The sequence below is a fragment of the Stegastes partitus genome, unplaced genomic scaffold (assembly GCF_000690725.1).
Source record: "Stegastes partitus isolate 25-593 unplaced genomic scaffold, Stegastes_partitus-1.0.2 Scaffold2364, whole genome shotgun sequence".
NCBI classification, from domain to species: domain Eukaryota; kingdom Metazoa; phylum Chordata; class Actinopteri; family Pomacentridae; genus Stegastes; species Stegastes partitus.
This window is the reverse complement of record NW_007580095.1, coordinates 106-24506: the sequence shown is the minus strand read 5'-3', so window position 1 is coordinate 24506 and position 24401 is coordinate 106. Positions and strand designations below refer to the sequence as shown.

At 43.9% G+C, this 24401-nt stretch overlaps 1 protein-coding gene across 1 annotated transcript in view; it reads left to right on the top strand.

The window, feature by feature from the left end:
* The window catches only part of LOC103374808 (fibrillin-2-like), a gene marked incomplete at its 5' end in the record, with an annotated part of 52038 nt that extends 28116 nt beyond the window's left edge, over positions 1-23922 (top strand). Inside the window, 41 exons of the mRNA XM_008304958.1 lie at positions 1056-1181; positions 1277-1504; positions 2362-2487; positions 2577-2705; positions 3257-3382; positions 3593-3718; positions 3822-3944; positions 4732-4857; positions 5073-5198; positions 6125-6247; positions 6364-6486; positions 7011-7136; positions 7225-7347; positions 7699-7821; positions 8701-8862; positions 8986-9054; positions 9203-9328; positions 10082-10207; positions 10304-10453; positions 10948-11019; positions 11109-11234; positions 11798-11923; positions 13243-13368; positions 13445-13561; positions 13862-13990; positions 14075-14194; positions 14347-14472; positions 15461-15613; positions 15702-15767; positions 15863-15988; positions 16336-16455; positions 16549-16671; positions 16860-16991; positions 17077-17202; positions 18207-18413; positions 19228-19353; positions 19458-19580; positions 20780-20896; positions 21685-21813; positions 21922-22041; positions 23687-23922. Coding sequence (XP_008303180.1) covers positions 1056-1181; positions 1277-1504; positions 2362-2487; positions 2577-2705; positions 3257-3382; positions 3593-3718; positions 3822-3944; positions 4732-4857; positions 5073-5198; positions 6125-6247; positions 6364-6486; positions 7011-7136; positions 7225-7347; positions 7699-7821; positions 8701-8862; positions 8986-9054; positions 9203-9328; positions 10082-10207; positions 10304-10453; positions 10948-11019; positions 11109-11234; positions 11798-11923; positions 13243-13368; positions 13445-13561; positions 13862-13990; positions 14075-14194; positions 14347-14472; positions 15461-15613; positions 15702-15767; positions 15863-15988; positions 16336-16455; positions 16549-16671; positions 16860-16991; positions 17077-17202; positions 18207-18413; positions 19228-19353; positions 19458-19580; positions 20780-20896; positions 21685-21813; positions 21922-22041; positions 23687-23922 — 5333 coding nt within the window. The remainder of the gene's footprint in view (positions 1-1055; positions 1182-1276; positions 1505-2361; positions 2488-2576; positions 2706-3256; positions 3383-3592; positions 3719-3821; positions 3945-4731; positions 4858-5072; positions 5199-6124; positions 6248-6363; positions 6487-7010; positions 7137-7224; positions 7348-7698; positions 7822-8700; positions 8863-8985; positions 9055-9202; positions 9329-10081; positions 10208-10303; positions 10454-10947; positions 11020-11108; positions 11235-11797; positions 11924-13242; positions 13369-13444; positions 13562-13861; positions 13991-14074; positions 14195-14346; positions 14473-15460; positions 15614-15701; positions 15768-15862; positions 15989-16335; positions 16456-16548; positions 16672-16859; positions 16992-17076; positions 17203-18206; positions 18414-19227; positions 19354-19457; positions 19581-20779; positions 20897-21684; positions 21814-21921; positions 22042-23686) is intronic.
* Positions 23923-24401: the final 479 nt, after the last annotated feature.

Genomic DNA, 24401 nt, shown 5'->3' with positions numbered 1-24401 from the left:
TAGTTCTGTTGTAAACGGGCTCTTTCGGTGCCCGTAGCTTTAAACGCAGCCAACATGCTGCTTCCCCCTTCAGGAAGAAGACTCTGTCTGTCTGTGACCGACAGCGGAGAGAAAAATAGTCAGACAGCAGCTGACTGAATGAGTGTGTGACGCCACAACTTCTTATTGCCTCTTTCTGAGTGATAATTTGACATTTTACAGCCTTTGCTTTCACCCAATGTTTGTCGGTAGACGCTGCATTTGTAAGATCAGTGTTGCAGCTGCAGAGCTTGTAAATATCTCTGAAGTGGCTATTGGTCAACGTGTATTTTCATGCATTTCAGAAAGATATGCAAATAAAAGCAGCTTTATTGGTGACTTGGCTGTATTAATATGCAGCTTATGTGAGTGCAGAGAGCAGGAGAGAAGCAAACAGATGTAAACAGTTGCAAAGCTGAAGCTGAAAACACATTCCTTGTGGGTCTTAAAGTTTCCACAGAGCTCTGACCTGTGCTAACGTTAGCCACATTAGTCAGACAACATGCTAACACCATGCTAACCCACTCAGCTCTTTAGATGCTGGGAGTGCATGAAGACTCTTGTGTTCACTCTCGCAGCCGACAGCAGAACATTTGGTTTGGTTCAGACGTTTTAGAGTTTAGCAGAAGATGCTCTAGAAAGTAAATAAACCCGGCGGACTGTGAAGCAGCTGCTCGTTCTGAGCGGATCACCTGGAAGCAGCGAGAGGCGGAGTTATGGAGAGACTTTATAGAGATTGAACTGGACAATTATTGATTCCTCAGCTGGAACGTAGCGCCTCAGTAAAACTCTTACAGGCTCGTAAAACCCAGAGACTATCTGGTTGCGGGGGGCCTTGAGGAAACGTCTTTATATCCTAACAGCTTTTATTTTACACCTCCAAGTTTATAAAAGAACACAATAAAAAGAGATTTTCTCCATATGGGACCTGTAATGAGCGGATCGTTTTGTCCTTGTAATGTGACTTAACATCCTCCCTGCAGATTCCTGTGTTTCACCTTGTAATCATGACTCCTTAAATGTCCCGCTCCCTCCAGACATTAATGAGTGCGAGGTTTTCCCTGGAGTCTGCACCAACGGCCGCTGTGTGAACACTCAGGGCTCGTTCCGCTGCGAGTGCGCCGAGGGCCTCACCTTGGACAGCACCGGTCGCACATGTGTGGGTGAGTAAAGAAATCGCACATCAGCTCGTGAAACAGCTGCACCAAGGGGCCAAAATGTGGACTCAGAGATGACTGTGTTCTTCATAACCTTCCAGACATGCGAAGCGAGCAGTGCTTCATGAAATGGCACGAGGACGAGTGTGGCCAGCCGCTGCCTGGAAGATACCGCGTGGACATGTGCTGCTGTTCGGTGGGCGCCGCCTGGGGCATCGACTGTGAGGAGTGTCCCAAAGCAGGAACACCGGAGTACAGAGCCATCTGTCCTCGAGGGCCCGGCTTTGCCAACAGAGGAGATATCCTGACCGGCAGACCTTTCTACAAAGGTACCACCACTCGAAAATTACTGAACGTGAACAAACCTCCTTTTACCCAGACTGCTTTCTGGCTGCATTGTGGCACATGCAAAGATCCAGATGTTGTCATAGGTATGAATGACTTTCAGTGTAATTGTGGGATTCTTTTAAGATCTGCATTAATCTGAAATGAGCAGTACTGATAAATGTCCAGCTTTGTGAGACTGGCTGGTCACAAACCAAAGTGTTGTTTGACTTGATTATGACATTAGATGAAAGCCAGCGGGTTTCCAAAGTCATCATGAGAGGAATGTGATTGTTTGTGCAAAATTTTGAGCCACTTTTTGGAGAAGAAGTAAAGATATTTTACCTGAAATGTCACCAAGATTCATCCAGTTAGTAGATGTTCCATAGTAATCCATCTAACCGACCAGGTTTAGCTGCTTGCATGTTACGGAAAAGATTTCAGCAATACTCATTCTGGTTAAGCTTTATGCAGATAAGTGTGTTCACAGTGAGAGAGAGTATAACCTTCAAACGAAGCCTCTTTGCGTATGTGAGGCTCACAGTTATCTGACCAGAGTCCATTCATACAGTCATATACCTGCTTAATCCCGTAGAGGGTTGCAGGAGGCTGCAGCCTGTCTCAGCTCAGATGGGTTTCCATTACAGGGCTCGCACGAGGAGACAAACAACCGTGCACGCTCACACTCACTCCAGTGACCAATTCACAATCACAAGCCAGCCCATCATGCAGCTCCTTGGACTGTTGGTGGAAGAAGACCGACACAAGGAGAACATACAAACTCCACCCAGAAAGACCTGCAGATTCCATCCCAGAACCTAAAAATAACATGAATTTCTATTGTGCTCGTGCTTCTTTGCAGATGTGAACGAGTGCAAAGTGTTCAACGGCCTGTGCACATATGGAACCTGCAGAAACACCATCGGGAGCTTCAAGTGTCGCTGCAACAGCGGCTTCGCTCTCACCGCCGAGGAGAGGAACTGCACAGGTACGAAGGGCTTTACGATTGACCAAACGTTCCCGTCACACATGACGAACGCAAAGCGAGCTTCCTCTTGTCGTGTCCTCGTGTTTCAGACATTGACGAGTGTCGCATCTCCCCCGATCTGTGCGGCCACGGAACGTGCGTCAACACGCCGGGCAGCTTCGAGTGCGAGTGCTTCGAAGGCTACGAGAGCGGCTTCATGATGATGAAGAACTGCATGGGTGAGTTTGATCCACAATCACACACGCAGAGAAGATAAAAGTTTATTAATCCTGAGGAACATTCTGGAGCCAGATATTGGTCAGAAAAAACTGAATGACATGAAGTAAGAAATGCAGTTCCTAGAAAGCAGAAAAACAATAAGATATATGTAATAGGTGTGATGCATTGCTAAAATACAATAGGTAAGATAAAATAAGGCGGTAAAAAGTAATGCTGACAGCGACACTGAGGTAATAAGTAACATCACACATGATAATATGAAATATTGCTCCTGAAAATCTGATTTAAATGAAATATTGCGCAATATACCGACAATGTTGTACATGGAAGCAACATGTGACACTGAAACTGATACTGAACAAACTATGGATGAGAGTAATTTTGCAAATGATCTTGATATTAATACTTAGATTTAAGTATCATGAGGCTGTCATTCGTGCAGAAAGTGGAGGCGTTATACAGTTCGATGGCCACAATACACACTATCTTGAAAACAGGTGAAATCAGTCCAGTTCGTTTTGTCGTCTAAACGCTTTTTCTCCTTTTCCAGACATTGACGAGTGTGAGAGGAACCCCCTGTTGTGTCGGGGAGGAACCTGCCTGAACACTGAAGGCAGCTACGAGTGTGAATGTCCCACCGGACACTCGCTCAGCACCGATGGATCTGCCTGTGAAGGTGAGGTTATGCATCCTCGTTTATTCTACGCCTGCTGCATGTCCAGATGTGTGTAGCTGGTGGACTCATCACAACAGTCGCATGATTCATTTTGTTAAAACAGCTGCATAGAAAAGGCTCAGATCTTGAAATCTTCTCCAAGAATGAGATGTTATTTTTCATTCTAAGCTGATGTGATGTTTAATTCTCTTTACGTGTTGGATGTTTCAGACGTGAACGAGTGCGCTCTGAGCGACAACTTGTGCAAGAACGGCCAGTGCGTCAACATGCCGGGAACCTACCAGTGCTCCTGTGACACCGGTTACCAGGCGACACCGGACAGGCAGGGCTGCGTCGGTGAGTCCCACGAAAAGCAGAAGCGTTGACCCCCGTAGCTTATTCGACTTCATTCTGTGTTTCTCATCGAGTTGTGAACGTGTCGTCCGACCTCTCCTTGCAGACATCGATGAGTGCACCATCATGAACGGAGGCTGCGAGACTCACTGCACCAACTCGGAGGGCAGCTACGAGTGCAGCTGCAGCGAAGGCTACGCTCTCATGCCCGACCTCAGGACCTGTGCAGGTAAAAAAAAAAATACAGGTGTTGTCAGGTCTCCTGCATTCTGCAATACGACTCAAGATGTTTGTCACATAGTCAAACAGTACGAGCAGTAAAATGCAATGCAGCTGTTCTACAGTGATGAGCAACAACAAGAAGATATGATTAAAAACACAGAGGAAAACATCGTCATAAATAAGATAAAGTTTAGTAAATGTTAGCTGGATACACAACACATGGAAAAAGCAGGACAAGAAAGCACAACAAGGCTAAAAATAAAGATATCATAAAGATGATGTACAACTTTACATGTACGGGATGAATAATATAACTAACTGATGGACACATTTAGTGTGTAGAACTGTAGACATTTTGAAGTAAAGTGCAGTAAGATAAGATAAGCCTTCATTAATCCCACATTGGAGACATTAGCAGTGTTACAGCAGCAAAGGGGACAATGCAAAAAATGTTGGGACATTAGTAGAAATATAGAAAATGAACAAGAAATGAGAACTGTTGATAAGGTGCACATTCTTCCACATGTAGATATCGCACAGATTCCTCTAAATGTGGAAAGTAACGATGTTCTATATGTATAAAAACATCAACATTACACAGAGATAAAGTGTATGAAGAACAAAAATGTTCACAGAGCTTTTTAAATGCACAAAAGTTTGATAAAGCTCAGGTTTGCATTCAGTAAACATTGTGAAAGCGTTAGAAGAGTGCTTCCATGTGCACACATCTATGCACACATATACTTGCTTCCGCTCTGTTTTGGAGTAACCCTTCTCTCTGCTGCACCTGTTAGACATCGACGAGTGCGAGGAGACTCCAGACATCTGCGACGGAGGCCAGTGCACCAACATTCCCGGAGAATATCGCTGCCTGTGTTACGACGGCTTCATGGCTTCCATGGACATGAGGACCTGCATCGGTGAGACCAAAGCTACACTTAAAAATACATGCTTCCATATTTAAATCTATTCTGTCATCTTGTTATTCTATTTTTTTCATCCTGTCTTATATCTAAAGATAGACGTGTTTGCGTCCTTTGGGACTTCCTCTGTCAGTCTCTTTCTCTGTCACCGTGCTCTCCGAGGTGGGAGCGTTTCTTACGTAACCTGTGTCTGTCCGCTCCTGTCTGCCCAGATGTGAACGAATGTGATCTGAACCCAAACATCTGTCTCCACGGCGACTGCGAGAACACCAAAGGCTCCTTCATCTGCCACTGTCAGCTGGGATACTTTGTCAAGAAGGGATCGACGGGCTGCACAGGTAAAAACATGACCGGGGGGCCGAGCTGTCGCCGAGAGGATCAGAGAGTCCAGACGGTTCATTCACGCAGGCAGCAGCAGCTTCAGGGCTTTATTTTAGAAATTCATTATTAACTCATAGCATCCGAGGACGTCATCACCAGAATCACTGCTAACAGATTTCAAACTGCTCTTGTTCGTGCTGTCATTTACTAAAGGAGCATTTTTCTGCAGCAAACTAAAGCTAGTTTTATTAATATTGAATTCTTTTAGTGTTTATTTTGATTTTCTACTGGCTTTTGCAGAAAAATTGCTATCATTGAAACACCATAAAGGAGTTTGGTCAAACAATTTCAAATTTTCTGGTTTGTTTAATGTAAATATGTGAGTTTTGCTCATTTCTAGTCAACAAATTTTTACTTTCAGACCACTTTAGAGCCTGAAAAACCAAATTCTTATCTAGTTTTTTGTACTTTAAGAAGACAAAACTTGGCGGAAACTTGCTGTGTTTCTTAAATTCACTTATTTCTTTCCATAATAGTGCAAAGATATCTGAGTTAAAACAGAATTCAGTTTCTAAACCAGGAAACATAGAATTTATCTCACTGTAACCAGAAGCAGCTTCACAGATGGTACAAAAATGACTTCAACTGAGACTGTAAGTTCTCGATGTGAAATGTAGAAAAAAAGCTCCTTAAACTTAGAAAATAAAAAAGGAAAACTGGACATTTTTTCTGTGACTAATTGACTCAACTTAATAACGTAAGTTTATTGAACTTTTTTGCTCGAGTTGAGTTCATTTATTTCATTTTCACTCCTCAGAAGATAACTCGTGAAGTCAATCTAATGCCAGCAGAGGAACTTAAACTCTACGCTGAATGAATAGATTTACGGTGTAGAAGATAAAAGTTGTTTAATTGGTTAACACTGATCCTCGTATCTTCCCAGACGTCGACGAGTGCGAGATCGGAGCTCACAACTGCGACATGCACGCCGCCTGCATCAACGTGCCGGGAAGCTTTAAATGTCGCTGTCGAGACGGCTGGGTGGGAGACGGCATCAAGTGTGTGGGTGAGTGTGTGTCCAGACTGTCTTTTCTGTTCTGTGTCGCAATGTGAGATTAAAAGACAACACAAAGGAGTGAAAGCGTCTCTTAAAGTTTCACGCTACTCGTCGTCTTCCTGCAGATCAAGACGAATGCTTGGCAGAGGACCACAACTGTAACCCCAACGCCGACTGTGTCAACACGCCGGGATCCTACAGGTGCACGTGCAAAGAGGGATTCAACGGAGACGGCTTCTCGTGCTCTGGTAGGTCACGAACACTGGGGTGCTTGCATTGGCTCCCTGTTTTCAGATCAAATCAAACTTCTGTGTGGTGCACATTTAAAAGCAAAGTGCTGCACATATTAATAGACAGACAGCAACACGATTACATGCAAAATGTTAAAAAAATAAACACATTTTCACAGAATAAAATACTACAAGAGGCTAAACAGCATAGCAACTTAAAAATAAATAAGAACTATTAAGACCATTAGGAGCAGAGTTATTGTAAACGTGGGATTTTTCTTGGAAATATCTTCTGATTAAAAGAGGAAAGCTTTGCATCTTCTCCTGCCTTTCATTTTCAGTGTCTATTTATGCTTTTACATGTTTTTTTAGGCTTGAATTGTCTTATTATTAGCTTTTAAGAATTAATTTTTTATCCTTCTGTTACTAAAAAGGTCTTTGTAGACTTTCTGTTTTGCACACAGTTTCAAAATGTGGTTGCACTGTTGTCTTGTGCTGAATTGCAATGACAATAATCCTAATTTCTGTGTGTTCTGTTGCAGACATGGACGAGTGCGCGGACAACGTGAACCTGTGTGAGAACGGCCAGTGTCTGAACGCTCCTGGAGGTTACCGCTGCGAGTGCGAGATGGGCTTCACTCCTACAGAGGACAGCAAAGCCTGTCAAGGTGCAGCTCTCGTCCTCCTCGCCGCTCTCCGTTTCACTTCCCCTCGCAGGAAGCAAGTCTGACCGACGTTTCTCCCTCTCTGCCACAGACATCGACGAGTGCAACTTCCAGAACATCTGCGTGTTCGGGACGTGCCAGAACCTCCCGGGGATGTTCCGCTGCGTGTGTGACGACGGTTACGAACTGGACCGCAGCGGAGGAAACTGCACCGGTTAGTCGCTGAAGCTCTCCAGCGCTTGACGTGGAGCAGACTCGGAGCTTGGCGGAGTCTCTCTGAATATAAAGCCTGTGTTTATGCATCTTCCCTGCTTCTTTCGCCAAACTTCAAATTTACTGCTTTGGTTGTATTTCTTCATTTGAGTCTAATAAAAACCGTATGTCATGATGTTATCTGTCGTCTCCGCTACCGATTTGGCTAAAACTGCAGATTGAAATGCAATTATTTTGTCCGCCTGGCCAGCAGTTTGGCAACTATTCAGTGTTTGTTTTGGGAATCTTTTGTTTTTAATCTGCACGGTCTTAAATAAAACTAAACTGAAATGCGTGTCGCTGTGTTCTGCAGATTTCAACGAGTGTGCAGACCCCGTGAACTGCATCAACGGACTCTGCGTGAACACGCCAGGCAGCTACCTGTGCAACTGTCCGGCCGACTTTGAGCTGAATCCCACCGGAGTCGGCTGCGTGGGTGAGTCACGAGGAGAGATCAGAATATCTCATACATAAAGGCAGTTAAAGGTGATTGACATGCTGGATTAAAATATTTTCTTCCAGTTCTTCCACACTTTATCTCAGATATTAGACATTAAGGTGGATCCAGATGTTTTTGTTTGGACACGATAATCGATGGCAGCGTGAGCAGCTTGTTGCTCAGCTGGAGAGCAGGATTCCTCACCCACTTATACACAATGATTAACCGACATTATTAAAACTGAAAGAAATCAGACGCTCACCTCAACATTCGAGCAGGAGACTCCAGGAAATAAGGGCTCCTTTTTTTTGGATACATGAATTGAATACAGAGCTTGTAAATGTGTGGTCAGTGCGGGTCTTTGTGGAGGCAATTAAGTCGACGGCACTATGCATAGTTTGCCAGCAGAGACTTTCATGTTTTGTTGTTGCTTTTGTGTTCATGGGTTGACGCTGGTGTCCGTTCTTGTGATGCTCAAGTGGCTGAACACACTCGTGCAACTGTGCTAGAAATGCATGGACTGAAAAAACAAGGACAGACTCAGAACAAAGATCAGGAACTGGGCAAGAACAATAAATATAGCATCTCACAATGTACAGACAAACAGGGGCGGATATCACACTTAACTGACCGGGGTTACAGAGCTCGATTGGAAGAATCTAGAGGACGAGCAGCAGAGTAGTTAGAAAGTGGTAGGTGTGTCGGGAGGAGAGCGTGATCCAGCTCTGTCATTGAGGTGGTCCTTGTATCCAGCCTCCTGTGCAGCTGCCTTCACTCCTGCAATTAAGTCTGAGAGCGACAACACAGCCACACCCAGAGAATGCACAAGAGACGGAGGGAGGCAGGACACGGACTCACGTTTCCTCTCTTTCTCAGACACTCGTATCGGGAACTGCTTCCTGGAAATCCTCGCTCGTGGAGACGGAGGAATCTCCTGCAGTGCGGAGATCGGAGTCGGCGTGACCCGAGCGTCCTGCTGCTGCTCCCAGGGAGGAGCCTGGGGGAACCCCTGTGAGCTCTGCCCGGCCGGCAACTCCAGTAAGAACGGCTGCGCCATCAGTTATTTATAGTATTTACTGCCTCCATATGTCACGAGTAAAATACTTGATTTGTTGGTGAATCACTGACTCTTTTTGTCGTTTGTTTCTGTCTTGTCTGCAGCTGAATATAAGACTCTCTGTCCCGGTGGAGAAGGCTTCAGACCGAACCCCATCACTGTCATCCTGGAAGGTAAAGCATCCATCTTCCCCTGTTTACTAACTGTGTATAAAGCAGCAAAGCACTAAACTTCGACTGCAGGATTTCAACAGCGTAATCTAACACAAAAATCAATACGTCGGTGACATTAATGGATGTAACAATTTGAAATCTCTTCTAGACATCGATGAGTGCCAGGAGCTGCCGGGTCTCTGCCAGGGTGGAAACTGTGTGAACACATTCGGCAGTTTCCAGTGTGAATGTCCAGCAGGCTACTATCTGAACGAAGAGACTCGCATCTGTGAAGGTAAGAACGAAACTACTTCAGCTCTCCTTTTGTGTTGCATAAATCACAGGAAAAGGTGGGAAAAAAACACAGATACTGGTGGTGGGTTCTTACACATTGATTCCTCAGGAACCAAAAGGCAACCAGTTTTTAATCTTGTGAAAATCGGATTGGTCTTCTATTGATATGAACCTCTTCAGCCCACTAAAAAGGGTGCATGGCTCTTCTAAACTGAAATGTGGCTATGCGTTCCCAAAATACATGCATGCCAGGTCGCAAACATATAATGCTGCTCCCACCAAAACAGTCTGCACAACAGAACCCATAAGTTTAGCCACAATACTAAATGCAAAAGCCATTAGTAAAGCAGTTTTAAATATCCCGGACGAGTCCCCATTTGTCACAAATTGGCTCAAAGAAAGTGACAATTAGGGAGTCAATGCTAGAAATTGAATTGAATCAAAAGAAATTCATTAAAACACAAAATGACAGTGGAGTGTGAAAGTCTGCGGTATCAATCTTGGCCACGATACTAAATGCAAAAGCCAAAGAAGGTGACAAGTATGGAAGAGGCTTATTGAATAATGAAAGTGAAACAAAGAAGGATTGAAAGACGTGGAAGAGTGAACACATGTGCCAGTTTTCATCCACGTGAGCTGCGTTATCCGAACACAACCAGTTCCTCTATGAGGTCCCTGAACCTGTCACGCACCTATTAGGGACAAACAAACAAACCTGCTCTCACTTCATATTTCTGACCATCTTCATTTGCAGATATCGACGAGTGCACGACTCACATTGGGATCTGCGGACCCGGTACTTGCTACAACACTCTGGGCAACTACACCTGTGTGTGTCCACCTGAATACATGCAGGTCAACGGAGGAAACAACTGCATGGGTGAGCAGTCGAGTACCTCCTCGCTGCCTTCAAAAAAACATTTACATCCCAGTCGTAAAATCTGTGTCAAACTCTTCCTTCCTGCTCGTGCTGCAGACATGAGGAAGAGCGTGTGCTACCGCAACTTCAACGACACGTGCGAGAACGAGCTGTCCTTCAACATGACCAAGAAGATGTGCTGCTGCGCCTACAACGTGGGCAAAGCCTGGAACAAGCCGTGCGAGGCCTGTCCGACTCCTGCTACCTGTGAGTTCCAATAAAACCCTTAAACACTATGGATTGTCCCGGTAAAGCTTTTCATCAATCTGAGTCATTTAATACTGGGTATCTGCTGCTATCGAGTCCCATTTTCCTGGATGATACATCAAGTCAACTTCAAATCCAGTGTCGCCGTTTGACAGCTGATTAGCGGAGAAAAAACATCGATGTCTGCATCCAAGCAGCTCCTAAATGATAGCTAACCTCTGAAATGTATTATAGAAACAGTAGGAGGTACTGTGGCTCCAACAGGTGGAGAAAACCAACAGCAACAAGCCACTCATCCAGCACGATGAATGTAGTCGCGTAGTGATGCTTTCCAGTTAAAAATATTTCCACACTAATGAACCTTTAAGCAACACCAATCAAACCTGAAGAAACCTCTTGTACTCCAGCTCCAATCATCCAGATCAGCTTGAGATATACCTACTTAAAACATTTCTGAATATATTCCAATGACCCTCTCCTGTGTTTTTTCTCAGCTGAGTACCAGTTACTGTGCGGCAACCAGGCCCCCGGCTTCATCATCGACATCCACACTGGCAAACCGATCGGTGAGACCGACACCTGCAGGCGATCAGAGCTGTGATGATGATCATTTGCGTTCCACCTGTTACATTCTGCGTTTGGTGTTTTCCTGCAGATATCGACGAATGCAGGGAGATTCCCGGCATCTGCGCCAACGGAGTGTGCATCAACCAGATCGGGAGCTTCCGCTGTGAATGTCCGATGGGCTTCAGCTACAACAACATCCTGCTCATTTGTGAAGGTGCGACTCTTCTCCTCGTTTTCCCTTTTTGTTGTTGTGTCTCATCCAACAGATAATGATAACTCCCCCTCCTGTGCAGACTCACTGTGCATTTCTGTTTTCTTTTTTCACACACACTGGAATCTCACCGCACTGTGCTGCTGAGTCACTTCGTGCCAACGCATCTTATATAAAACACAGCATACACTTTCCTCCCGCGCTACTATTTCTATGCTAAACCACACCGACACACACACACACAGACTCTCACAGTCAGTGCAGTGCACACTCAGTCTCTGGCCGAGAGGCAGTTTTACAATCATTCCACTCAGCGCAGTTAATGCCGCCCTCACCAACATGAATTATGTCCTTGTAAAGGCAGGTATAGTGGCTCTGAATGGATCTCCTGCCAGAACCATCAATCATCCGCAACCTGCCAGCGACTGTCTGAACTGTAGCGGAGCCAAAATGGCGGCGTAGTGTTTTCTCTCCTGCTGTCGACGGGCCGACAGCCGGCTCCGACCAGACAGTTACAGAGCCTGTGATTGATGTCCACTGTTTCTCTCTTTCTTCCCCCGGCCCAGATATTGATGAGTGCAACAGCGGGGACAACCTGTGCCAACGCAACGCCAACTGTATCAACATTCCCGGCAGCTACCGCTGCGAGTGCTCGCCAGGCTTCAAACTGTCTCCCAGCGGGGCCTGTGTGGGTGAGTCCAGCCTGTCTGACAGGCCTGAATGGAGGTTCCCGGCTTAAAATAGCAGCGAGGACAGATTGAGGGATCCTGTTTGGGGATGTGAGGAACATATCAAATGTGCAGGTTTCTTGTTGAGGGAAAAAAATCTGCAACTGCTGAGATACGGCATCTTTTAATCGACTTGTTCATGCATGGTTTGGTTTTATTCCGCCATAAACAAACATGACGGGCGTTTAGAACTGAGTGCTCATCAGCATTTAATGATTATTGCTGCAACTGTTTGCTGTAAAAGTGACAAGAGTTGAACCAGAGTGCTGTGCAATTAAAATGGAAGCCCATAAGACAACAGTAAAACACAATAACTAAAAGATAAACGTGCATAAAAACACAATAAAGTGATGAAGAATAAAAGAAACAACACAATAACAGCTGAAGTCAGGGTGTCAAGCTCGAATGCTAAAAAGGAGAAGTTAGTTCTCAGTATCGACTCAAAGTTTCTGAGCAGTTCTCACATAAAACGGTAAACTGTTGCAGAGATTCAGAGCAGCCACCGTGAAGGTTCGATTGCTTTTATTTTTATGTCTAGATCTTAAAAACATCCAAGAGCATCTGGTTCCTTGGTGCTTTATTCGATGTATAAAGAGTTCTGCCAAATACGGCGCTGCCAACCTAATTAAAACCTCAAAATCAAACTATATAACCTTAAAATCAATCCTGAACCAGACAGAAAGCCAGTGGAGAGTGATGACGCTTGCTGTTAAAAGACAAGCAGCTGCATCTTGTACGTACAAAAAATTACAATCGTCCAACCAAATCGGGGATAAAGGCATAAATACCTGTTTTATAGTGTTTGGGGCAGAGATCAGCCTCCACTTCACTAAAAACCTTTATTGAAAAAACTGGTTTTGATTCGTCTGTCAAATTTAACGGAGCTGTTAAAGCTCATACCAAGAAATTCTTTTACAAAAAAAAGTGAATATATGAAGCCAGAAGATCGTGAGTGCCATTGAGGTCAGCCAAAAAGCTTGGTCGACCAGATATAGCAATCTTATTTTCATGAAGATTGAGAAAGATTTTTACTTTATCTACAAGACAATGAAAAGAAATCTGATGTTTTTTAAGTATGGACGTATATGCAATGAAAACAGTATTGGGCCCAAAATGGAGCCCTGAGGGACGCCACAAGTAACAGGGGCATTGGAGGACTTTGAAGTTCCTGCACACTGTAAGACAACTATCCTGTCAAGCAGCACCGGAATAGGAGAACGTAGATTAAAAACTCAGTAAAAACCCTAACCCTAATCCGTTCTGTTCTGCCGTCTTCTTCACAGATCGTAATGAATGCCAGGAGATTCCTAACGTGTGCAGCCACGGCGAGTGCATCGACACTCAGGGAAGCTACCGCTGCATCTGCCACAACGGCTTCAAGGCCACGGCTGATGAGACCATGTGCATGGGTGAGGAGGACGACGGCGCTGTGCGTTTGCAGGTTTTTCATGTCTCTACCTGCTCTAAATGTCATGTTTATTTCAGACATCGATGAGTGCGACCGACAGCCGTGCGGCAACGGAACCTGTAAGAACACCGTGGGATCCTACAACTGTCTCTGCTTCCCCGGATTTGAGCTCACGCACAACAACGACTGCATGGGTACGAATCACTCACTGTCCTTTCACACAAAGGTCAGCAGCAGTTAGCGCTTTCCTTTAAAGGTCGAAGCCTTGACGAGGGTTTAGATGTCGTTTTATTAAAGATTACACATGCTGCCCTTTTCGGCTGCGGCATTACGTCTGGACAGACATCGGATCCAATTTAGACGTACAGATTGCATTTGTGTCTTTGAAATAAAAACTTTGTGCACGAGCCAGGAAAAAAACAGGATGTCCTTCTCCGTTTGTGCCTTTCTGCTTGGCGACGGTTTAATCGTCTGCACTTTCACCTTTTTTGCAGACATAGACGAGTGCAGCGCCCTGCAGGGTCAAGTGTGCAGGAACGGACAGTGCATCAACGGGCTGGGCTCCTTCCAGTGTCTCTGCCACGAAGGTTACGAAAACACGCCCGATGGGAAGAACTGCATCGGTGAGTCACCAGTCACATTTATTAGGATAATAAAAGCAGTGTGGGGGTTATAGCCGATAAAGAGCATCCCTTTTTTTTTCACAGATATCAACGAGTGCGTGAGTCTGCCCGGCACTTGTTCTCCGGGAACTTGTCAGAACCTGGACGGGTCCTTCAGGTGCATCTGCCCTCCTGGTTACGAGGTGCAAAACGACCAGTGCATAGGTGAGAACGTCAGCTCAGACGACATGCTTGGGTCCTGATAAACGCCTCCACCCAAACACCAGGGAGTCGGAGGCCATCTGCTCCGACAATCACATTATTCTCACCTCCTTCTTCTTCTTCTTCTTCTTCTCTGACCTCCTTTAACCTCCCAGATATCAACGAGTGCGACGTGGAGCCCAACATCTGCCAGTTTGGCACCTGCACCAACACCCCCGGCAGCTTCCAGTGCTCCTGCCAGCCGGGCTTCGTTCTGTCCGACAACAAGCGCCGCTGCTACGGTGAGAGGAGCTGTTAGTTAGCGTCAGGGATGCTGAGGGTCACGTATGAACAGTTTAAACTCCTCACAGAGGGCAGGGAGGAGGAGGAGGCTCTCGGCTGTTGTCCTGTGGATAACAAAAAAAAGTGTGATTTTTCTTCTTTAACAATGCACAAAAATATCAATTAAACTGTAAAAACTAAATGTGAATTTTTAGTTTAACACACCATTAAAAACCTGTAGCTGTAAATAAAGCCCAGAATTTACATTATTTTTAAAGAAAAAGTCCATAAAAATTTCCCTTTTTATTTAATAGGGGAACCCGATAAAGTCAAGTGTGTTACTATAAATGTATTTCTGAAATTAATATATATTAATTCCATATATATTATAGGTAATTTCATTGCTTTCACAAATATACATACTCTTTATTAAACATTATAAAGCTAAAAAAACACTAACTTATATGGGATTATGGCGAGAAAATGTGTTTTAATTATGGAAAATTATTGTATTTTTATTTTATAGCTATTTTCCATTTGTTTACAGTATTTGTGGTGCCCCAACTGCTGGGAAAAAAAAGGTTTTGTTTGTTTTCTACCTCAACTGTTTTACCAAGTAAAGCATTGAACAATAAAAAAAGAGTTCTAAACTAGCTTGATGAAAAAATAATAGTTTAAAGATCCAGTTAAAAACGGGGAATGGAACAAATCAACAAGCAGTAATGGTGAGTTGTCAACGATTCTACAAAAAAAAACCTTCATAAACTTCTAATTAAATTGTATTCTGCCGTATGTCCATTAAATATCCTCCATTAAACTGAACAAGCCTCAAAAATGCTCATGACCTCGTGTTAAATTAAGGCCAGAAAATGTATTTAAATATGGAAAATTACTGCATTTTCTATGAGAAGATTTTTAAAAAAGAAATATAGTCCTGCATATTTTTGGCTGCCATAATACAGCCACATGTTTCTGAATTCACTAGAAGCTCGTTTTTCTTTTCGGCAGATACCAGAGAGAGTTTCTGTTTCACCAAATTTGAGGCTGGAAAGTGTTCGGTTCCCAAAGCCTTCAACACCACCAAGGCCAAGTGCTGCTGCAGCAAGATGCCTGGCGAGGGCTGGGGCCTTCCCTGTGAGCTGTGTCCAAGAGAGACCGAAGGTGTGGAAAACTCGCCTCTTCACTTACAACAAGCACACCATGACATTTGTAAAACTATCAAACTGACCTTCTTTTGTTGTGTTTCCAGCTGCTTTTGACACTCTGTGTCCCTACGGTCACGGAGCGCTGCCCGGACCCGGTAACGGTCGAGAAGGTGAGTCCTGCAGGATCCAAAACAATAAATACGAGGAGATATGTGTCGCTCACTGGGCTCTTGTCAGTAGGCTAATCGTGTCGTGCTCTCTATAGATATGAACGAGTGTGTGGATACCCCGGGCATCTGCCAGAACGGCATCTGCATCAACACGGATGGTTCTTTCCGCTGCGAATGTCCGTTTGGGTACCAGCTGGATTACACTGGAGTCAACTGCGTCGGTGAGATGGCTAAACTATCCAGCATGCAAAGTTTACTGCCAACCCTAGAGTGAGTATTGATCATGAAGCAGCCACAGTTAAACAGGCAGAAAAAGCAACGGCTGCAGAGATTCTTCTCTCAAACTGCGACCTCTCAGATCTCAGAAGGTCTGGATGACTGCGACTCCAAAGGAATGACCTCTGAGATCTTCATCTTACCGTGTCATCAGAATCAATATTAGCACCGACTTCTGATGCGTTCTGTTATTTTCCTGGCGCCAGACTTGAACGTTTATCCTGCATTACAGCTTTGATCTACGTTCAGATTCAAGCTGCTAATGAAAGCTTTTAAAATCTCCTTCCTCCAGACACGGATGAGTGCGACGTAGGAAACCCGTGTGGAAACGGAACCTGCACCAACGTGGTGGGAGGCTTCGAGTGCTCCTGCCAGGAGGGCTTCGAGCCGGGACCCATGATGATGTGTGAAGGTCGGCGTTCGGAATCGGTCAAACTCACTTTCATGAATGTACTCAGTTCTGGGCGACAGTAGATTAAACCGCGCTGCCTCTGTTTGACTCCAGACATCAACGAGTGCTCCCAGAATCCTTTGCTCTGCGCCTTCCGCTGTGTCAACACTTTCGGCTCGTACGAGTGCATGTGTCCTGCCGGCTACGTGCTGCGAGACGACCAACGCATGTGCAGAGGTGAGCGGAGGCAGCAGATATACGATACGCAAAGTGTCACCTTCACTGTATCGTCTTGACTCCTGTTTTCTGTCTTTCTCGCTTCGTTTCTTTGCACCAAACAGTGAGTAGTGACTCTTTGAAGCAGGTTTTTTTGGGCTTTAGCTTTATAATAGCGCCTCCTGACCTTCTCTGATTTCCCTCCTCAGATCAGGACGAGTGCTCAGAAGGTCTGGACGACTGCGACTCCAAAGGAATGACCTGTAAGAACCTGATCGGTACCTTCATGTGCATCTGCCCTCCTGGCATGCAGCGCCGACCGGACGGAGAGGGATGCATGGGTGAGTGGAAACACTTCGGCATCTAAACGTTGATGGGTTTAAACTCTTCTGCGCCGTCCTCACGCTGCTGTTCTTTGTTCTGCAGACCTGAACGAGTGCCGAGCCAAACCGGGCATCTGCAAGAACGGACGCTGCGTCAACACGGTGGGAAGCTACCGCTGCGAGTGCAATGACGGGTTTGAGCCGAGCTCCACTGGAACCGAATGCATCGGTAAGATCACTGGAGAACCTGTCGACTCACACTGGTGCGCAGCGTGATGAAGAGCTAGAAGCAGCTCCAGAAGCCCGAGAGATTGATTAGTTTCATCCGGAGACGTTCCAATCAAGTTCCCCCAAATGCAATCCAAGTCAGGTCTGCGACGCCTGATTCCTTTTTCCTATAAAATGTAGCTGCACGGTGCAAACCTCAAGCAAACTTATTACAGTAAAACCCACTGTGCACGCTTGACGACTGCATAGCTCTGCAGTGCGTTAAGAAAAAAATTTATTTCTGCATCCAGATTCTTGTTTTCCACTTACTGCAGGACAAAATAAATAAGTAAACAAATTAAAGTATGTCTTCAGTAACAGCTCATATCACAATTCAACCTAATGCTGCATTATAGTTGGAAAAATAAAAGAAAATACAATCAAAATTCCATTCTGTGTAGCAGTCGCAGCAAATAACATTTTTAAAAAAAAAGAATTTCGCTCAGTGCAGCTTCGTAGTAAAGCTCACAAATTAAAAATGAACAGCTGAAGCTTCATTTTCACATCAAAGTGTTGAAGCTGCAGCTAATAAAAGACCTCGTAGTTGATCAGGATCGTGCTGTAAAGCTCTGATGCTGCATAAAAAGCTGGCTTGAATCACCTGGAAACAGAAAAGAATTATGGCACTTTTCTCTACAGGAGCTCCAAAAGACAGTAAAAACTCTGTAATCTTTCTGGCCTTGCTGTTGACTTTTATAGGCGCCGGGTCAACCTGAAAGTATTGAATACAGCTCGCATTGCAGATATTAAAGTCGCTTCTGGATTGCTTTTGTTTTTTAAATTTAAAGTGTTTCCACGCTGCAGATATTTTAGCTGCATCCTGCCTCAAATTGCTCCATTTCTGAGCTTGTAGACAAAGAACTGGGCTTAGATTTGGCCATTACAAAAAATGCTGTGATGAATACCTATCATGAAGATCAGATTCCTAGTTTCCCCTCCAACCTGTCCTCCCCTGGTTTCCTGCAGACAACAGGAAGGGCTACTGCTACACCGAGGTGCTGCAGACGATGTGCCAGCAGTCGTCCACCAACAGGAACAGCGTCACCAAGTCCGAGTGCTGCTGCAACACGGGCCGAGGCTGGGGCTCCCAGTGCGAGCTCTGCCCGCTGCCCGGCACCGTCCAGTACAAGAAGATGTGTCCGCTCGGACCCGGGTACACCACCGACGGCAGAGGTGAGGGTCCCACGGCGGCGTTACAGAACCTCGGCTTTGTTTCTGCTCCCTTTGAGTCGATTCAATCTAATCTCATAATTCAAATAAACCTTTTATGGTTTTCATAAAATGTTTTGAAGCAGTATGACCAGGATTTTACTTTTAGCGCAGTAACAATAATACACAACTGCTGTTGGAGTGGTTTCACCATCATGCCTGCATCGTGCATGGGCAAATATTGGCCATAAATGCAAATATTTTAATAATTCTTCTCTCATCAAGTCTGCCTCAGAATGCCATCATACTCTACCCTTTTAAAACTCCTATTGGTGGCAATCACAGGAAGAAAAAATCAGCCTCCGAGAGTGAAAAATAAAGGTTTTATGGTCGGTGGAATAGACAGAAATGAGGACAAATTTGCACCATCATATAACTGGTTTGTGTTATTCTGTCAAAGGAGGGTTTTTCCCATTAAAGAGCATATGTGGGTATCAGTGAGTCTGTAATGTTTCAGGACTCCAGCTACAGTATTTCTTAAGTTATGACACAGATTGGCACAAAGAAAATGACGCAAAAATGGACATGACCCACCTTCTTTAAGAAGTTTGAACACAAAAACTAATGTTAGATTTCATACATGGCAATCTCAATTAATATTAAACCCTTAAAAAAACAACCTGTCAAATTGAAGATGGTCAGACGTGAACTTTTTTAAAAATCCGGTTAATCGAGACCAAATGACCCATAAATTAAAATTAAAGTTTGGGAAGCAAACTGAGCAAATAGAGCCACACCAAGTTAAATAAAGTGTCCTGAAACATCTGTGTTCTCGCAGACATCAACGAGTGCCAGGTGATGCCGGACCTGTGCCGTAACGGCCAGTGCATCAACACCATCGGATCCTTCCGCTGCCACTGCAACGTCGGATACAAGACCGACTTCACCGCCACCTCCTGCGTCGGTACGTCTGAGCTCCGTCCCTCCAGTCATCTGTCAGTTCAGCTGCAGGCTTTATTTAAATCTACAGATGTTCTTATTGCTGGTCTCCCTGTGTGAATGTTCCAGACATGGACGAGTGCGCTCTGTCGCCGAAGCCCTGCAACTTCCTGTGTAAGAACACAGAGGGCAGCTACCTGTGCTCCTGCCCCAGAGGATACAGTCTGCAGCCGGATGGGAAGACCTGCAAAGGTACAGGAGTCCTCGTGTTTCCGACCGCGTCCACATCAAATACCATCGTCCTTTATTGATCCCACGGCAGGAGAATGTGCAGCGTGTGTGCAGCAGAGGGGATAGTGCAGAAACACAGAGTAGGAAATATAAATGAGCAAGAATGTAATGATGCACAATGTGACAAGAGTAATGAGTGAAACTGTAGAAAAGTACTGACGCTCCAGAGAGTCTTCTAAATGTAGAAACAACCAAAAGGCACACTGTAAAAAAAACCTGATGTTTTTTGACGGTTTTCAACAGAATTTTTTTTTTTAACAATTTACTGTTATTTCACAGATTTTTGCTCTTTTTGTTAAATTACAGGCAACGAGTGTTAAAATCACAGGAAAAAATAATAATTTACACATTAACCCTAAAAAAAAAATAAAAATGTAAAAAATGTCCACATCAAAAATCTTTATTTTTATAAATGCTAATTCTTTCACAACATTTTTACTGTATTTAAATCAGCAAATCATTATTTGTGCAAATATTTTTTGTTATTTGACAGAAACATTATTATGTATTTTAGGATTTTAAAAAATTTACGAATTTTTAGAGATGTTCTGTTTTGTTAAATTACAGATAATATTCAGTAAAATCACTGAAGAGCGGGTAATTTTACAAAAAAAAAAAAAAAGATAAAAGATATTGGACCTGTCACTTAGTAATTTATTCTTTTACAATGTGTGACAATAAAATTATGCTTTTTTAAAAATTAAGGTAAATCAGCTAGAAATATCAGTATTTTACAAATATTTGCTGTTTTTTTGTATTTTTACCGATTTTGAACGTTCCATCGTTTTTAACATTTTTTCTTCTTGCTGCTCGATATGTTAAAATAATTCTTTTAATTCCTTTTTTTCCACAATGCAGACTTCTTATACATGTAAATAATACTGATATTGCACACAGTCTTCCAAATGTAGAAGATGCACAGGTTATAATTTTAGCATATTTTTGGTTACTTCATTAAAACATGGGGTTGTATTTGATGATCTTTTTAATCTGTCAATGTGATCTATCAAAATACTGGCTGTGTAGTTTCTGTTCATCACTGTACTAAACGGATAATGATTATTAATGATGTTTAAATGACGTATTAGCTTTAACATCGTGTTTCTGAACCGTCTCTCCGTGCCACTCGGTTTTCACGGTGTTCTGCGTTTTCCTCTCAGATCTGGACGAGTGTTCGACAAAGCAGCACAACTGCCAGTTCCTGTGTGTGAACACCATCGGAGGCTTCACCTGCAAGTGTCCACCTGGCTTCACTCAGCACCAGACGGCCTGCATCGGTGAGTCGAGGGACGAGACCGGAGCCGCCCTGCACCGGCTTCGTAGATAGAGACAGAAGATCATAAAGAACGACGTGGTTTAGAGCCGTTTCTCTGCTTTCTGTGTCACGCTCCTGTTACGTTTTTCCTCCCTGTGGCTGCAATATGAAGTCCTTCACGTCTATGGGAGCAGAACAACCGAGATGAAGTAGAGAGAAATCGAACTTATGAACTTTAAATTGCTTAGTTTACAAAAAAATATAAAATTCTTGCCAACTTAACTTTATTTATGAAACAATTTAAAACATCTAGACTGCAAGATACGATAAGATTATAATAAAATCAACAGCACAGCCCACACTAAACAACATGGTTAATCTACTTACTATAGATAATTAACTTCTTGCATTTTTAATTTCTTTCTGTACTTGTCTCCTGTCTGCTCTGTTGTGATGAGAAGAATTTTTCTGACTCTGATTGGACCACGTGGTGTGTTTTTGGCGTATTTTTAAATGACACATGTTGAATAAAGTGATTTTAATTAAATATCCCAATTTTAAAATTAGATTTGATTGTTTTCTGAAGCGACGTCGCATCACACGTGATCGGTTAAATCAAAAAAAGTAGAAAATGTGATCATTCCTCAAGTCTGTTTCTGGTAAACGGTGTAATTTTGACATTTTTCTTTAATCCAACATGTCATCAGAGGGCGACATGTTTAATAGTGTGGATACAAAGTGTGACACCTTTAGAGAACGAAGATCATATTGAAATCACGTATTAATGATGCGTTCCTCTTCTCTTTGCAGACAACAACGAGTGCACTGCTCAGAGCAGTGCTTGCGGTTCTCGGGCCTCCTGCGTCAACACGCCTGGAAGCTTCAACTGTGAATGCTCCAAAGGTTTCTCCCTGGACACGACGGGCATCGAGTGCGAGGGTGAGAACGCTCGATGTTCTTTGCATTCAGTCAAACTTATCGAGGCAGCTGCTTGTGCGCGAACTGAAAATGGAGGAAACTAAAAGTTCTTCTTTTGCTTTCCGTCAGACGTGGACGAGTGCAGCAGCAACCACCGCTGCCAGCACGGCTGTCAGAACATGCTGGGAGGTTACCGCTGCGGCTGTCCTCAGGGATACGTGCAGCACTACCAGTGGAACCAGTGCGTGGGTGAGTTACTGGGACGCCGGGGCAGAAGTCAGCGCAGAGGAACCGCCGAGTGTTAGAATCCTAGAATGAGACGAGTCGTTTTTTAACTGAACGTACAATTATAAAAGTTTTCACCAACAGAAAATGTAGTAGAAATAGAGGAAAGTTCATCCAGGGCTGCAGGGTGGTGCAGTTGGTAGCACTGTTGCCTCGCAGCAAGAAGGTTGCCGGTTCGCGTCCCGGTGGGGGCATCGGGATCTTTTTGAAGTTTGCATGTTCTCCCCGTGCAGCGTGTGTTCTCTCCGGGTTCTCCGGCTTCCTCCCACACAGTCCAGAGACATGTTGAGGTTAATTGGTGATTCTAAATTGTCCGTAGGTGTGAATGTGAGTGTGCTTGGTTGTCTGTCTCTAAGTGTAGCCCTGTGATAGACTGGTGACCTGTCCAGGGTGTCCCCTGCCTTCGCCCTAAGTCGGCTGGGATAGGCTCCAGCCCCCCATGACCCTACTGAGGGTTAAGGTGTAGAGATGATGGATGGATGGAAGTTCATCCACAGATTATTAAGACGAGCTACACCAATAAATCTGCAGATGATCGGTGTTGATTTAGAATTTGAATTAGAATAAAACTTTATTAGTTTAAGTCACAACAAATGACAGCGCAGACACATTACAGTAGAGTTTAGCTCATTTAGAAACAGCTTGAGTCTGATTAAAAGGTTAAACATTCTCAGTCAGTTTATGCTTATGTTAAAACTTCACTGATGTATGATGATCAGGTTGTGAAACTTTTATAAAACATCCCTAAATTGTTTCCCTGGGAGGACGAAATGAAACAACGCTGGGTTTTATAGACGCTCGGAGAATCTGAAATGCAATAAGTCTCCTTATTTTTATCACCAGCCCAGTGTGAGATCTAAAAACGAACCTGCAGCACAAAACAACAGAATAAGATATTTTTATTTCTGTAAGTAAGAAAGCAAACAGCAGCTTTATTAGAGATGAGAGCCACTGATGTTGTTGCAGCTTTTCAGCACATTCTCAACAGAAATGACAAATTCTATTCTAGTCGCAGTAGCATCAGGCGCTGAAGGCAGCCTTTGAAAAATGGCAACGAGTGCATTTTAACAGTAGAAGTAAAAGGATGAGAGAGGTCAATGTCATCTATAGTTTCCTGATTTATTAGATTTAAGAAATCTCTGGGTAGAAATTCAGTATAACACAGATTTCTGATCAATTTCTTACTCCTTACGTGACTGTTTTTTATTTTATCATGGTATTTATTTATATTTTTACTAACGTACCACTCATATCTTATTGCTATTCTATTAAACAGAGCTTTTTTCTTATATTATTATATGTTTTTTAATTGATGTCTGGCACACAAATATTCTTCAGATTTGAAAAACTTCCATCTTACTCTTGTTTTTATTTTTTTCATCTGTGCAGCCATCAAAATGATCAAATGATATATGTAAAGTCAACTTAAAAAGCCTTTTCTCCACAAATGAATCCAAACTGTTGTGTGTATCGGGATAGTTTTTATCATCATACAACAACGTTTATAGTCGTGTTGAATTATAATCTGCTGCATGTTAGTTTTCTGAGGATGCATCACGTGTCGACTCGCCCTCTCACCGATCCGAACCTGCTTTACGTTCCCCTGCAGATGAGAACGAGTGCCAGGGCGGGACGGTTTGCGGCTCCGCTTCCTGCTACAACACGCTGGGCAGCTTCAAGTGCGTCTGTCCGTCCGGCTTCGACTTCGAGCAGAGCGCCGGCGGCTGCCAGGACGTGAACGAGTGTTCGACGGGAACGAACCCCTGCATCTACGGCTGCTCCAACACCGACGGAGGATACCTGTGCGGCTGCCCGGGAGGCTTCTACAGGGCCGGACAGGGGTGAGCGTCTCATTTAATGCCTCGTTCACATCCGGAGGAATCACTGAGGACGTGCTCTTGTTTGTCATGAAGAGTGCAAACACAATCCTGGTTTTAAATGAAGCTACAGTTGAAGCTTTATGTTGTAAAATGTTCCAGGTTTGTGCAGCACCAAAAGTCAAACCAGTTCAACAGAGAGGTTTTGTTTTTGTGGCATCTTCCTGTTCAGAGAAACCAAAGTTTGTCTCGTCTCGCTTCCAGAGACCGACAGAACTTTTTCATCCAATAAGCAGTGATGAAGAGAAGAGCCGTCACAAGCGATGAATCTTAGAGTTAAACTGAATTTTATTAAATCTTACTGTAATCTGATGTTTGAAGAACATTCTCAGGGTATTTCTCATCTTGAACAACGTTCCCACAAGGCTGAACGTTCAAACGTTTTGGCTGCGACGCTCAGAGGATGTTTGGAGGATGTTGTCAGATTCTGTTAAATGATGACTAAAG